Source organism: Onychostruthus taczanowskii, unplaced genomic scaffold (genome assembly GCF_017590055.1).
Source record: "Onychostruthus taczanowskii isolate IOZ18803 unplaced genomic scaffold, ASM1759005v1 scaffold52, whole genome shotgun sequence".
In the NCBI taxonomy this organism is placed as follows: Eukaryota; Metazoa; Chordata; class Aves; order Passeriformes; family Passeridae; genus Onychostruthus; species Onychostruthus taczanowskii.
The window spans coordinates 739,112-756,286 of record NW_024502791.1 but is presented as its reverse complement, the minus strand read 5'-3'; the positions used below and the strand labels follow the sequence as shown (position 1 = coordinate 756,286).

The window sequence follows — 17,175 nt, the reverse complement described above, 5'->3', positions numbered from 1 at the left end:
CCTTAAAGTACATTTTAGGAATAAATTTGAAATTATAAATGAATTTTATTTGTAATCATCCTGCAGTAGCTGAAACTGCTTTTGCAATTTCCTCACATTTTTTTCATTCCAGCAAATGTGCAATTACTTGGTGGGCTTTCTAGATAAATGCAGTCCAGTTAGAAATGGTTGTAAACCTATCCAGTTATTTCCTGTCAAAACACTTTTATAAATGTCCTGGTTTTATATATTTGAAGTCTCTTACATGCATGTACTCCAGGGTGTTTGTGTATTTTTATTAAGTTCATGAAAGAGATTCTACGTTTAATGTCATCTCTTCTAAGTTGAGTATTGGGTTTTCTTCTTTCTCTGGTAGCATGAAAAGATATTTCTCATTTTGTACATTAGATAATTTTAATTATATCTACAGAAGATCTGAATGATAAAATTTTATTAAAAGTTTTAGAATTACTGAAATTTGGAAGACTTTAAGTTAAGCAATAGTAATTCATAGAAATAAACTTTACATAAAGTTACTGCTATATCAATAGCATGTGCAGGAATTCTCACTTTTATATATATAAGTAGTAAAAGAAAGAAAAAGAAGAGATGCTGATAATGACCACATCAGGTAAAAAATAATCTGATAAGAGTTCAAATTGCTTCTGCTCTGTTGAACAATGTCCCTTTCCATTCTTACACAGCAAAGTTAAGTCTGGAACCTCTTGCTTGTATCTGTCTTAAAAATAAAAACCCTGTTTACATCATATTTAACACTTCTCACAAACATGATGCTAAATCATTTCTGCAGCTCTCCATCATCATCAGAGATTGTAATGAAACAAAGAATTCTTTGAAGCTGTTTAGGCAAAATCTGTTGCCAAAAACATGAGGAGAATCATGATTTCTCTCCCCTTCTTTAGAAGCATATAGATAATCTTGTCCTAACTACTTTTCATAAGAGTAGTTTAGGTTGGTTTACGGGAACTGTAATCTTTGGGCCCAATACGCCAAAAGAAGTAAACAAGGTTTCCCAAAAATATTTCAAATCAGACCAGCAAATTTTCTGTTCTTCTTTTTCTTAAAATACAACAGAAGTTGAAAGGTAAACCAGAAGGGATAAACCTGTGATAAACCAGGATATACTGCTGACCTTTCCAGAGTTTGCAAATACAATCTAGGACAGCAGAGGTTTACCTAATAATTGAAATAAACTATGTATCAGCATGAGACTGATGTTTTCTCAAAATTAGATTGAAAAATTCTGGTTTTTACTTCTGACATTACACTGTTTTTACCCTTGTTTATATGGGTCTTGAAATTATCTCTTTGCACTCACAGTACATAGTTAAAAGCTCAAAACACACTCCCAGTCTATGTGTTCTTGAGAGAAAGACTTACAGTGTTGTTCCACACCTGAGCAGGAGCATTATCTGTGAGCAGGAAAAATTGTCTGTAATGTACTTCAAACCTCAGGGTTTTTTAATTTAATTTTGATTTCTGGGCCCTACTTGTCATTTTTGAAGGCTTTGAATTGACAATATTGAAAAGAATAGGTTCTGCTTTGTTGTAGTTTTATTAAAGCTTTGCTGAACCTAATAAATCGAACATTAAAGTATGCAGTTACACTTACAAAGGCTGGCAACCGAGACAGAAAATGCTCTGTGACCTCTGAGGCTGGAATTCACCTTTTTCAAGTCCTACTCCAAAATTCTACCTCAAATGAAACAGTCAGCCAGTCAAATATGTTTGCTCAAACAGTACGGTTACTAAATGGGGAAATCTGTAATCTCTGACCACTGACTCAGTATTGCTCCTTAAGTTGACTTGGAAATAAAATAAGTAATAGCCTAGGGTAAACATGAGAGTAACTGACCTTTTAAGATGCATCTACACCAGAATTTTTAAATTATTTTGATACTTTGCTGCATCAAATGCTTACAACATCCTGGAGTCAGTTTTGTTAATGGATCTATATGTAAAATATATTTATCATAAAACTGTGCCATCATTATGAAACAAAAATAAAACTAAATACTTTTTACTGTTTATATTGATATTTGATCAAAAATTACAGTAGATCTGTTGCATCATTAATGAACAGCATGTAAAATATGTTGCATGTAGGAAATGGGTCTCATTCATAAATTAAAAAGAAAAGTTGGCATGAACTAGGACTAGTAGACTTGTACTTCTTATGACTTACACTGGACTTATGTCAAAATTAAATAACTTAGAGATAAGTAAATCCTAGAAAATATATTATGGATAAAAAGAATATACTTACAATCAGTACAATATATATTGCTGTATCATGTAGAAATGCTAAAAAGCATTTTTCTATATTAGAAGAAAGAATCTGTATCAAAAGAATTAGCATGTTATTGTAATGTTACAGAGGTTGTACACATTTCTGCAAGTGTAGCTAATATATCTATATCTGTAGCTTAATATAGTAATGGAGCAGATATTTAGATTATATAGATGATACAGAAGATATCCTGTAATTTTTATGTTATTAATTTCATGTGATATGAACTTTTTTTATTCACCTTCCCTGTGATTTGATCAAACTTTCCTTTGCATTGGCTCTTAATCTTACTATTGGAAAAAATACCATGAACCAAAACAGAATTTGCATTTTTATCCTGTAAAAAAATTCTCAAGATACAACTTGAGGCCTGGAAAAACTCAACATATACTGTCATAACAGGGTTTCCTTTTGTGTTCACATGAGTGGTTTTATTGAATTCACTGTGATCTGCTCATTCATTAAAGTAAAGCATAAAGCTACACTGGATTCTTGAACCTTCTCTACTATGTAAGGTTCTACAGATAATGTATGGTTTTGTCAGAGGATATTTATTCACCATTAAATCTCATGCAAAGAAGGTCGTTGACTTGGAATAAGTATTCATATGTTGCCAAGAGACTACATTTCAGATCTGGCAGATTAGATTTTCTAAGAGATCATCACAGAAAACCAGTTTGCATTGCAGTTGGGCCAATGCTCTTAGGTTTGCTCACCAGAGCAGTCCATTGATTATTCATTATTAGTAACTACTGCTATTAACTATGGAGGTGATTTTACTATACCCTTTATGCATGTGCTTGTTTCCAGAGTTCGAGGAAATTTCAAGACATCCTACTTATCATGGTAAAATTAAGTTTTATTGTCTCTAATCTTGCATGTAGATCTCTCTGTAGTGAGGGGTTCCTTTTTGTTTTCAAACTTTGGAGAAGGAGCAACTACAGGGGATTTAGCTGCAAATTTTTGTTAATGTTCTCTGATTTAGTATTCTGATAGACTGTGAAATAACATGCAAGAAACAGCTGCTTTCCATCAGCCCTATATCCTCCCTTGGAAGTTCCAGTTCTCTTCTTAGTTTTTGTGATGGATTTTTACCTAACAGTTACTCTTTTCTCTCTTTCACAGCCTAGATAAATGTTTTCCCAAATATGTTCTTAGGAAAAGTTATCAAGACTCATGAGGAATTGGAAGATACTTTTTGTATTTTGAACATTAAGTGAGTTGATTCTCCTGCACTCTCCCCATGGACTCTTCTATGTTGCTTCTACTTTCCTTTGCTATATTTCCTTCTCCTCCTTGCTTCTGTCCTAATCTGTTAAATAAATTTTTCTCAATGTAAAGGTAAAGAACAGAAGGTTGGTGGAGGAGAGTGCTTAGTATGGTTAGCAAGGTACATACATGGACTAGGGGAATTGGTGAAAGACAGTTCTTTATTTGAGGAGTTGCATTTTGAAATTGGATGAATAGGGTCATGGGATTACAAAAGTAGCTCTGTGACTTATAAGTATCAGAAGTTTTATAAGCACATTCACTCAATTTTTTGTGTGCCTCTGTGCAACAGTCATTGCTTACTGAAGTGTGAATATAAAATAAAATTTCAAAAACTGTCTCCACCATACTTGGTTTTACATAGTATTTGCATTTGAACTAAACATTGCTACATGGAAAGCAATGGAGACTCAATGTCTCAAGTCATACCTTAAGGTTAAATTGATGCATATAAGTACCACTTAATCATTTTCACTAGCTCAGAATCTCACATACCATGAAATTATTGTTTCAGTTTATCCCTCACATCAATGATAACATTATTATTTTCACCAGGATAATAGTTTACACCTTATATATCTATTTTATCTGGATATTCTATGAAATAAATGATCATCTTTTTGCTGTTTGTTTTAAAAGTAAAATCTTGGAATAATTTTTTAAAAATTAGCGTCAGCGTAAAAAATCCAAGCCAGTGCAATAGGATATCTTCAGTCATTGACAACTACTCTTAAACTTTCAATCATCCACCAGAGTCTGATGGAAGAGTATGGATTGTTATAATCTCGCAGTGGTTTTAATGAGCAAATCATTACATCATAATGAAAACCAATACATTGCTCAGGTTTCATTTTGAGTGAGGCTGAATGGCTGTCTCTTGGGAACCAGGGACTCTAAAGAAAAATGAGAGTCCTAGGAGGTAATGCTGAGCATGAACTCCCATTGCCATTTTTAAAAATACAGTCCTCAAATGTATGAACTGGATGTGTATAAGAGGAGTGGAAAGAATGTGTTTTCTTGGACTGGCATAATTTGACTGGTCTTAGAATAATGTGTGTAGTTCTAATACACAGAATCCAAATTAAATTAATTTTAAATGCACCTGAAGACTTATGGGGAGGATTTGAAAGTACATTGTTCCAGAGAACAAATGTGAGGTTTTCAGAGAGCAGATTAGCCGGTAACTCAAGTTTAAATATCTGAAAAAAAGAAATCTTGTAGAGTCATCAGTCTAGCAAAAGAAGGTTGAAAAAATAGCAAAGACAGAAACATACCAGATATGAGATCTGTAATTTTTAGGTGACTGTAATTGACCCTTGCCAGTTAGAGTCAGACAGTGGCAATGATATTGGCCAACTAATCTAAAAAGGAATTAGAGAGAAATCAGATTCTTGTGGTTAGCTATGGGCAGGTTCTTTGTTAAAGGAATAAAAAAAATGTTGGGTCTGTAGGATGCATGAAAAAGTAACAGAGAGAGAGAGAGAGTATTTGTTTGATGGCATGAGCTTAATAAATGGGAAGTATGAATGGGAAGGTAAATTCTCAACTTCAGTAACACTGTTCGCTCACCTGAAGCAATGATGGAAGTGAGTTTATGTCATTGAGCTCAGGTGGGCAGCAGTATGTTTTAAATTAATGCTAAAATGAAGAAATGCAGAAAAGAGATGTAAACAAGGATGATGAATTTAAGATAGTCAAACCACTTGTTTTTAAGGATCTACCTGAAGCCAAGCAGGAGTGCTATAATAGTGTTCAAACATCAGGCTATAAGGAAGAGAAATTCTGAGGCAGAGGAAGAAGACATCACCACTGAAGACATACACATCTAAAGTCACGGCACAGGGAAGATGGATATTGAAATGAAGGAAGCAACCCAAAGGAAATGCCCGTTCCATGGTGAGCAACAGGAGCATTTAAAGATCATTAGTCTTAAGCAGAAGATATGCAGAGAAGGAAAAATGGCTTTTTTGTGTAATATATACAGAATATAGGATTATGTGAGCCCTGCAAAACGCCTTAAATTTTGCTGATTGCAGAGCTGAGAAAAAATTAAAGTATTTGATATAGATAGTATGTAAGTTGGTAAAGGAAAATGCAGAAAAGGAAAGATAAATTATGATTTTTTAAATATTTACTTCATATTTTACCAGGAGGATTAAGCATAAGAAAATATATTTTTAATTAGGTAGTCGTGAAATTTTTTTAGGAAAATGCTTTCCATTTTAACTGGGGGCATAGAGACAGTTTAATTTTAATTTTTTTTTTTTTAGTCTAAATCTTGATAAAATACTCAAGGTGAGATAGTTTGTTAAAGGTTTGGCTTCAAAACAGTAAAAATGCTTACTTCCCAAAGTATTTTGCAATATAAACTTTGGCAGAAAAAAACCCCAAACAACTACATTTCCTATTAAAAAAATGAGGGAGATGCATTATAATAAAAAGTAATTTCAATTAAAAATCTACAGGTGCTGCACTTATTTGAAAACTTTACAATCTCTTTCACCAAAAGACTAAGATATGAGGAAGCCTAAGTGGCAGGAGACATAAATTTCTGTTGTTGTTTTAGGAAGGCCGATACTGGGGACTGAAACTACAGGTAGTATATGATGATTGACAGTCTCAAGACTTCTGTTTTGAGTAGTTACTCTGGAGAAGATAAAAGCATATTTTCATAATTTCAAAATTAACATAATTTTGATTAGAAGTCATTATATATAGCTTAGTGTGCATTTTATTGCAGCCCACTATCATAGATACTACCGTGTACAGTTCAAAATGTCCTTTTATTTTCTTGAGAATTCCTCCAAGGACTGTGAATATTGGATTTTTCTGTGTTTTTTATAATTCTGTCAGGCATCATAAAAGTTCAGTTTCATTGCTGTTATTCAGCTGCTGCTTTGTGTTATGACACTCTTAATAAATAGGAGTAAAAAACTTTTATATATATATAAATACATACTTTCCTATTTACATATACTGAACTGTGTGTCTCTAGACTTGTCTTTACAGCGGCAGCTTTTGTAGTAGACATCGTGTGTATAGTATTCATTTTATATATGTCAGATCCTCAAGGGCCATGGCTTTTGCCAGATGAAGCACTTTTGATTTCGAGGCTGATGAAACATAGTGCTATTATTGATCTGTGCATGACACAGCCAGTCTCTGTGGTGGCAGAGTGTAGCAACATTTATCCAGGAATTTGTGAAATGTCACTCGGATCATGTTCGTAAGGTAAACTGTGCAAAATCCAGGATTCAAGCTGAGAATCCATGAGGAATTGGACGTGACTCTCTTATTCGTTCATCCTATCTTCTAGGTCAGCCAAGTGGTATTTGATAAAACAATGTCTGTGTTTTGTATTAGGTGTTGAGGAAAGTGTGATTATCACTAGGAACACCCTGTACAGTGTAGACATACTGCTGGTTTCCTCAGGTTTTTAAGTCGCTTGGGAGAACAAGATTTTAAGTCAGTGAAAGTGATCTAAAGCATTGCAAGTGTGTAATTTTTGTTTTCTTTGTAGAAAGTGGACGATTCCTGTACAGTGGCAAGCAGAAAACTCTGCTTAGATTTTCTAAAGGAATTTAGCTTTCCTTACTTTTATGCTTATAGAGATGTATGGCAATTTGTGTTTGTCAGTAAGATCTCATGAAGTAATAGTGGTCAGAAAGGGTGTGTGACAGTCTCTACAAGTAAAACTGTCGTAATATTGATAATTACATATTTTCTTTCTTTATAAATATGATTGAGAATGGCTGCACAGTTTTGCTAGTATCAGAAGCAGGTAATTTAAAAAATACTGAAAGCCAAGGTATGTAACAAAACCCCAAACTTCCATGTACTATTTCTCTATTTGTCACTTTTCCAGACATCTTTATAGATGGTGTTGCAGTTTTAAAAAATTGCTTTCAGGTATAAAAAAGTCACAAAAAGCTGTAATTCTTAATTTACATTTTTTCTTTCCAAAGCGGTTATAATAGTAACAATTTTGAAGTTAGCCATGATGAAAAAAAAATTATATTTAATAAATTTGTTTTCAATTTTGAACATTAAAATATTTTTAAAAATCTTCTTGTATTTCATTTAAAAATCAGTTGTTAGTTAAAGTAAGAAGAAAGAAGTTCTGTTGAACTAAAGTTCTGAGTGAGGCTGTCTTGGGATTTTTTTCCAAAGCTACCAAAAATATTTTTCAAAAATAATTCCTGTTGTTTGAATCCCAAAGGAAAAAAATCAATATTTAATTGAAGCAGCACTTGTGAATGACCACAGAAATGTTCTTGTTGTCTAGTTTTTCAAATGTTTTACAGCATTTGTACGTAAAGAGTAAAATCTAGAGGGGAGAGGGTTGTTGCTGTTGGTTGTGGAAAAAATGCATGTATGTACGAGGTCTTAATTTTTACATGTTATCCCTCCCTTTACAAGATTATGTATGTGAAATCCACCATAAAATAAAACCCAGTAAGTTGTGGGTAAAGTCAAAATAGTAGTTGGTTGGTTTTGGATTGGGTTGTGGCTTTTTTGTTTGCTTCGGATTTTGTTTTGGTTTGTAGGATTTATTTTGTCTTGCAGATATGTGTGTTGATTTTGCAAAGATCCACAGGCTGAACAAATAGTGTGTTTCTTAGGAGCACAAATTTACTTCATAGCATGAGGGTCACCAGCTTGTCAAACTACTGTTCCTCATGGCAGGACCATTGTAGCGTGTCAGGCATTAATTTTTACAGAGAAATTTCCTTTTCTACTCAGCAATGTCAAAGTACTCTGTAATATTGCACCTTGGTTTGACATCACACACAAATCATATGTTGGAAGAAAGGAACAAGAACTTTAGTAAGTCTTAAACATAACAACAATGAAGAAAGGTTGAAGGTCAGTATTATTTTAGAATTCTAAAAATAATAACAGATTAATGGTAAAGACAGAAGTGTAGTACCCACCTTTCCATGGATAAAAGACTATTTAAAATTAGTGGTCAGTTTTTTCTTCCATATCCTTTCAAGAGAATGGATTTAATTTTTCAAAAAGGACCACATATATAATGCACATTTTCTCTCTGAGGACACTGAAGATGGCTGCCAGAAGTATCTTCTCTTGATTTAAAACAAAAATTGTCAGGAATAGTTTCCTTATACTATTTGGTAATGTGCTATGTTTAATGTGTTCTTGACATCTTAATGTATTCTTCCTTATTTAGCAATTAATATTTTTGTCCCCATTCTCAAAATAGAAGGCTTTTTTTTTAAGACAACTAGCACAGAAAAGATACCTTAATAGAGAAGAGTTTGAACTCTAGAAGCTTGAACTTGATCTCAAACTAGAAACCTTGAAAACTCTTACTCCTTGGCCTCCCAAGTCCTCTGTTTCCTTCATGCATTTTATTACTCTCTGGTTTCTAGTAAGATGTATCAGTCATCAGAAAGAAGGACCAATAACAGCTCCCGCATCTTGTCCTTCAAGAAAAAGAGTTCTTTTGGACTCCTCTAGATTTCAGGAGAGGCATCTTCACCTACACCAGTTCCACACTGATAGGTCGGAATAGCACCAGTTTCCTGTTTGACCCTATTATCTTACCTGTCACATGGTGATATTTCTTTGTCTAGATTGACTTGCCCAAAGGGAATTGATATTTTTGTTAGAGCTTGCATCTTACTCCAGTTTTCTCATTCTCACAGTTCTCTGTTGAGGCTTATGTGTTCAAAGTTAATGCTGGTGCTCTGTTGTCCTGGCTACTCCCTTCCACTACAGGAAGAAATTTTGAAACATACCTCCATAGCCAGGAGTACAAGCTGTTATTATCAGTTTACCAAGGATTATCTATGAACCTTCTTAAAGGTTTTTTATGTTTGGTTTTCGTTGTTGGGGTTTTTTTTTTAATTTGTTTTTTTTTTTTGGGTTTTTGTTTTTGGGTTTTTGTTGTTGTTGTTTTTATTGGGTTGGTTGGTTAGTTGGTTTTTTGTTTGGTTGGTTTATTTTGTTTGGGGGGAATTTTTGGACTTTCTAGGCATAAAGGAATGGGAGTCAAGATCTAAGACATTTTCTACAAGAGTAGAAAAAAAAAATCATTACAACAAGAACACTTCTGAGACAAGAAAACTACACCTGAGATTCCTTTTAAAAAATACATATCTACAGCTTTTTCTCTTTGGGATTGTCTTAGTTATTCTCTGTGTTGGACAGAGGGGACATTGTTGCAGAGAATGAGTGCTAGTTCCAAGGATTCTATGGCATCCCTGCTGAAGTCAGACACTCTTACTATCCTTGTAATTCAAAGGGAGAATTTTGTAGTTTTGACAAGGCGCTGGTTTGCCTGAAATACCTGAACCTCATGGACAGCTGGAGGAGGTAGAAGAATATTTATCCTTTCTTACTAATTTTTTTGTGTGGTCTGATTTGCTCTCCTAAGGCTTAATTTGGAATTAATGAGGTAGTCATGGACTGTTCCCATGACTTGTATCATGCTCAGGTTTACTTTGCATCACTCCATTCTACTTCTGCTGCCTAATGTGCCAAGATCTTCACTTCCTTTCTCAGCAGTGGAAACTACGTGACTAGCCATAGCCACCTCACATCCCACGAGATTCTCAGGCACTGGGAAAGCATCTGCGCTTGGGTGGCTGAACTGGGCACAGTCTTCTCTTTATTTTTGGGTTTAAAGGTCATCCTGTGATCTTTAGGGTATTGTGTACAGAAAATGGGTCATTTTGTCTATACTCTTAACCTTGCTAAAACCAGCAGAAGAGAATGAGGGAACTACTGCGCAGCTGTAGATCTCGTTCAAGCTGGAATTTAGAATTGCAGTGTTGTCCTCAAACTGTTCATGTATGGGAAAATAATAAATTTCCCAAGTGAGTCATAATGTTGATGATAATCTTGATAGAGGAAACTATATTTCACTTTATGCATTAGACTGAAAACATGGCTTTTTCATGTGATGGTCTCTTCAGATATTAAATAGGCATAAATAGTATATAAATAATATAGTATTGTAAAGAGTATTTTACCCTAAACTGTTCATTTATGCCTGTAATTTTAGCAAGGGTTCTGATGATAATATAAATTACAAATTAAAGATAAGACAGTGGGGGTTCATTTACAAGAATCCAGAGATGAATTACCAATTTAATTTATATGAAGTACATTTTAGTGGTAATTTTTAAGTGCAGTTCATTATTTTGAAGAATATTCCTGTCTTTGCATCCTCCCCATGATGTTTGTCATCAGATTTCTCATACCTTTCAGAAGTGGTTAGCAATGTCTCTGTTTACTTTAAAAAAATGTAAATAATAAATAAATATTTGTGTAATATCACCTTTATGTGATTAGAAAAATTTCTTCCAGATACTTAACAGGGTTTTTTTCTACAATTCTTTGTTGTTTATTTCTATGTTTCTCATTCTCTAGGAGAACATAGAACTTCTCCACTACCTAAGTTTGTTAGTACAATTTATATTTAAAATGTTTTGCTTTTACACATCTGTCTGCATAAAAACAAATGAGAAGACGTTCTGACGACATTTTTTCTGCTCTTTTTAATATCTGAAGTGTCTGCAAATGAGATAATTAAATAATTGAACAAAATTAAGCATAGAGCTATCTTTATACATTTTGTTCCTTGAATATTGCAACCTTCTGAGAATGCCTATAACCTACTTGCATGTTAGCAATTCTTATTTTGAAATGGCTACATCACTTTTTCAAAGTAGGTTGAAAGAGAATGGTCTTTAACAGTTGAAAATCTGAAATTTGAGCAAAGGAAAATAATATATAAATTTGAGCAAAATAAAATAATATGTAAAATAATGTATAATATATAAAAATATATAAAAATAAAATATGAAGAGTAATATGGGGGAGGAAATAGCTTTCCCTACAAGTACGGATTTCCTGCCCACTTACATTAGAGATGCAGAAATATTTCAGTATAAAATGGTTCACTCTCTAAAACACATGGAAATGAGAAGAGGTTTAAATAATATTTCACCATTCTTTCAGTTCTTTTGTTGGGTTTTTTTCTCTTATATATTCTCTTTAAAATAACTTTCATTTCTAAAGATATAAAGCTATATGCTTTGGAACTAAGTGGGTAAATCAAAAGAAAGTTTAAACACAGTCTTTAAAATAGCATTTTCAGTTTGGTTTCTCTCTATTTTATGTGAGTTATACGGAAAACAGATGGAAGCATTATTAATTTTTTCCCCCAATGAGTTTTAGTGCAGCATATTTGTATGTGTTATCTGAAACATATGAATACTTAGTATTGCTGCTGTTAAATTTGTAATGAGTTGTAGGGATTGTGAAATTCCCTGACTGGCTCTCATGCAAGCAGTTCATTTGCAGTGCTTAGATGTGTTAAGACTAAGCAGGGGGAATATGGCAAGCACTATCCCTGACCCTAGATGAAAAATTCAATCTTTATGAGTTTGCCCCAACTCTCGTGTTTGGTGGAAATCAGATAAATACTGTCTAGTTCTGACAAAAAACCCATGCAGTAAAACCTGGTCCTAAATACAAAAGATCACATGGATACCATGTCTTATATTGAAAGTTCCCTAGTACGTATAAAGCCATGGAAATCTTGGGACAAATTTTACGCATCAGCTGGAAGTCTTTACCTGTATTTAGCAATACTTGATGTGCACAGGCATGTTAGGTGTTGGAACACTAGTATTTATTAGTATTTATTTAAATAGCAGTGGCAGAAACATGAAAACATTGGTTTTGAACTTCAGCCACATCTTCACATCTGGCTTGCCATAATGCTCAGATATTTTCAAATGGCTTAAGGTGTCATGAAATGTCTCCAGTTCTATTTTCAATGTTAATTTATTTGTAGTAAAACATTTTAATGAACTGCTCTGTCTGGCAGATATTAATGCTTCAAATAAGTTCAAATATAGTATATACTGAAACACTGACTATTTTTATTTTTAATAAATATTGTTTTCTTCAAGTTCTGTAGTTTTTCTGTTTAAATATTAAGGTCTTTCAGACTGTACATTTTGACAAAACTGTACATTTTGTCAGTTTACGTCTCCATATTGGAAAATCAATCACAACAAAAATTAAATCATACAGTTATGATCATATAATTGATCATTATGAAACTACTTGTATAAGTACTGTTAAATAAATAGTTAATAGTCCTTATATTCCCTTGAAATTTGCAAGGACAGATGGAGCGCAGCATCTGCTTCAGTATGAAAGCAAGACAGTGTTCTTTATAGGTACAAAAATTAGACATGGGATACAGCAATGTTTACTTGTATAGAGACATGAAATTGATGTGATAGAAAATGAAGGTTAAAATAGAATTGCTGCAGGACAAAACCTTTATCTTGGAATTGGTATAATTATTATACAGATGACATATATCAGAAGCAGTTTCATCATTTAAAAAATTGTGATTTATATTGTTACTAAGTTTATTTTCTTATTTCCCTGAATTTATTTTAAAAAATCATTGGTTGCACAATGCACAGTTCTTGCACAGTTCAGACTTGTCTCTTGTTAGGAGCAGTTAATTTCTTGGAGAACTGGGCCCAGAATCTATTACTCCAATATATTTGTATGTAACTGTTGTATGTTTCTCCAAAATATAGTTATGATTTCTGCTCTTGATCTATGTGATATTATTAGTATTTACAAAAAGAAAAAAGCAAACCAAAATTCAAAAAGTGCCTGTCTGGACTGATTCCGTTGGTTTTCTTTTTGTATTATTTAATAAGTTGCTGTAGCCATATGTTGCAATGCTAGGGTTTTGTAAGTTGTAGAATAAATTTAGCTGTAGATCAACTGTAAGTACCTGAATTAAAGTTACATGTAAAACCCTTGTTTATGAAGTGTTATACAGCAAATAGCACTTTTTAAATGATGATTGATCAGTAATAGTACATGTTTTAAGAAGACATTCAAAATCTTTGAGTCTAGGAGTCGTTAGTGATTACAAATATTTTTCCAATAACAGCTGAATTTATAATTTGCATGTGTGAAAGGGTGATTCCAATGTAAATATTGCTGTTATAAAGCAGATGAACTGCAATTGTGTTACCACTATCAATAGGCCAAATGTTTTTCTTTAGTAAAATACCTGAGATGAGAAATGTACCTCTTATCTGCTGGTTAATGTCTGTACTTCTCAGCAGGGAACTAATTTAAACACTTCATGAGAGATTGACATTTTCAGTACCTTAAACATCCTTAAAAGCTGCTTTGTTCACTGCAAACCATATTTAGTATGACCTCATAATAATGTAGCACACCTCAAGTGTCATGCCTGTCTTTACTATGCACTTTGGAGCTGTGTTCATCTGTACTAGACAACTGCACTTCAAGGAAAGATTTTTTTTTTTTTGCTTGATAGGCAATTAGCAGTAATTAGGAAGATTCACTTCAGTAAGGTGTCAGCATGAGATTGTTTAAAAAAGTTGAACGTCAGTGGCTTTAAAAGAGGGTTCTTTTCCCTGACACATAGGTATGGCATGTGAAACATGAAATGTTAATTTAACTTTTCTGCTTATTATTCATGCACAATATTATTTTGTCATTCAGATACTACACTGACAGAGTGCAAAGGGTGTTAAAATAGTGCTGCTGGAATAAAAAGAGGATTAATCTACCATTGGCCAATTAGCCAAAGGGTACTTAATGGTCTCTAAAGGCTACTGAAGTCTAACAACTAGCTAAAGCACTGGCAAAAAGTCCTCCATATTACCTTCATTTATTTGACATTTTGTGGAATAGTCAGCTCCTGATAACTGCATTTGGCTGAAAAAAATACAACTAAATGATTCAGTAGATTTTACTGAAATTTCAGAAGGATAATGACAAATAAGTTCTACATTTTACAAGAAATTTGTCTTGATTTTGGGGGGTCTTTGTTTCAATTTAGGGATGGGATATTAAGTCACCAGAGTCTTCTGTTTGATATTTTGTCTTCATGTCTAGAATACTAAGTAATCAACCACTTACAGCACTTGCATGAAAAGAACTTTGATCCAGGATTTGAAGTTATTTGCCTTTTCTCTATATGATCACATTAAGTATTCACCATAGTTTTTTAGTCTGGTATATATCTTTTGAGATAGCTACATACCATCTTTATTAATGTTGGCTTTTTTTTTTTCCTATGACCCATCAGGCAGAGGAAGGTTTTGATTCAAGAGTAGTGGGATTGACACAATAAATTGGATATTGTAAATAGGTTTATCATTATGTTGTAATAATATTTGAGAGAATTAGTAAATTCATAAACACCTAGCTCTCCCTGTAAGCATGCTTTGAAAAGTTCTGTTTTACGTGTGCAACAAGTACTGCTTATTTTGTGTGTTTTTCTTGATCAAGCAGAAACTGTGTGAAAATAGTGTTCTATGTAAAACATTTATAGAAGCAGTGTTAAATTTTAAGATGGAATTTTGTATAGGAGCTATCCATATAGCAAATGTATTCTATTACATACTGTAGGAAGGTTTCTTAGGAGAAAAGAAAAATGAGTGTTAACTTCAGTTTTCTTACAGCCATAGCAGTGTTTGCATCTGCCAGGATTTTAGGGTGGAAAGCTTCACAGAAAATGGGATTTTTACACATCGAAGTCTATTAGCTTTAGTTTACAAAATGAGTAGTAAGCTAAGATTATGTCACTGCTTTAAAAGTGTGTCAGGAATGCCTGATTTACATCCTGGTTTATAATTTTTATATAATATATTTTGCAAATAGAAGTGTGTGGGATTGTGTGGCTTCAGTAGCAGTACAGCATCAGCTCCTTCCAACAGAAGTGTTATATTCATACATGCCAGTTGCAGTAGAATAGTGACTTCTCTAAAATAAAATCACTTATGGAGTGATTGTGATGCCAAGGAGCAATAGGCCATTCCAGGAACTTCCTGTGTTAACCCACTGGGCCTTCCACACAGCTGTCTTTCTGAGCAGAGAGCTTACAGTGAAAAGCCTTGCTGAGTCACTGGAAGTTTTATACTGACTACATAGAAACTGAGTTTTCATCACTTACTCCTTTGTGAACAGCAGTACAGAGTGTCATGAGTATACCAGGAGCAAGGAGATTAAGATAGATGAATGTTAAAATACTGAACCTATAAACATCTGTTAAGCCAAAAACACTCTGGAGGAGGTGCAGCAGACAGAGGCCGCTACATCATAGAGGAACAGCAGTAGGCTGCCTTTACCAACATCTGGTCTAGCTGATGTTTAAGATTCTTCCACCTTTCATCCTGGTGACCTCTTCCCCTGGAGTAAATTCTTTTTACTCTGTAATTCGGGATTTGTGTGTCGGGTAACACACACACAAGACTTTTGTTTTGTCCGAAAAAGAAAAAAATAATTAAAAATTTGACCTAAAGTATAGGCAGTGGTGAAGAATACCAGGGTAATAAACTTGTTTCTTAAGTAAATACAAGGAATATCTTTTAGTCATAAATGTCTTGATAGGGCAAGGGTGCTGTTTTTTATATCCCACATGGATTTACATAGGATTTTCTCATAACTGCTCAATAGATTAAAAATAAAAGAGTAATGCAGTAGAATTGTCAGTCTTGTAGTAAATTTACAATGTCTACAGCAGTATTAAGAGACAAGTGATGTGAAATGTCTGATTGCAATTGCATGCCTGTCTGCTTTTGTGGATTGGGCTTTTGTACATCATATGCTACTTTCACTCCATCCATAGTTCTTGTGCTGTTTCTGAATTTATGTAGATTCGTATTTTAAAATCTTTTTTTCTACCTCTTTAAGTAGTTTCTGTAACCAACTGTCATCTTTAGTACATGTCCCATGAAGGCCTTTTTCTTTTTGAATATATTTGTTATAATTTTTGAGAATGCAGCCAGTGCAATTCAAGTTGTTTTAGAACTGATACATATTGTCAGCAGCAATAGCCTAAGAAACTTCTGAGAGTCACGAGCTATCTTGGGCAGATACGGACATTTCTAATTTTGAACAGAGATATTGATCTAGCTATGATTTTTTTTTTCTTTTCCTTTTATGAATAATTTATTATAGAGATACTGAATCATGAAATTCTGCATGTTGAAATACTGGTTATACTGGACAAATTAACATAATCTTCATATTTTTCTATACTGTGTTCTTCTGTATTACTGCTGTTTTTTCTTGTTGAAATAGTCCTTATTTTGTCTTTTGCTCTGCAAATGTAGTAATTACGAGAAGAATACATCAGATTAAGGAACAGTCAATTAGAAAATACAGTATCATTCTCTTGTTTAATAATGACAGCAGATGCAGAAGGGAATGGAAAGATTAGCTCCTTTACTAAGAACAGTACTTACCTCAGATACATATGTAAAATGCCCACTGACTTTAATAAGTGCACTTGGTGAATATGAAATAAATACCGTTATTTTTTTAACTTTAAATACCAGATGAATTTTCGTTGTACCCATGATATTTTTTTAGGCTAATGCAAAATATACAAGCATTCTTTTCTCATTCATAATGGGAATTAACTTGCCTCTCTTTTATCTGTATATATGATTTTCAGATTATTGTCATGAAAGTGTATGTTTTTATAAACACATATGTATGATATTTTTTTCCTAATTATATCAAGCAATATAAAATCTAATTTGTAAGTTAAATAATAAACTGCT

At 33.3% G+C, this 17,175-nt stretch overlaps 1 protein-coding gene across 1 annotated transcript in view; it reads left to right on the top strand.

Moving 5' to 3' along the window:
* CNTLN (centlein) overlaps positions 1-17,175 on the top strand; it is a 169,599-nt gene that overhangs the window by 117,970 nt on the left and 34,454 nt on the right. The window contains 1 exon segment of the mRNA XM_041416473.1: positions 9,796-9,827. Coding sequence (XP_041272407.1) covers positions 9,796-9,827 — 32 coding nt within the window.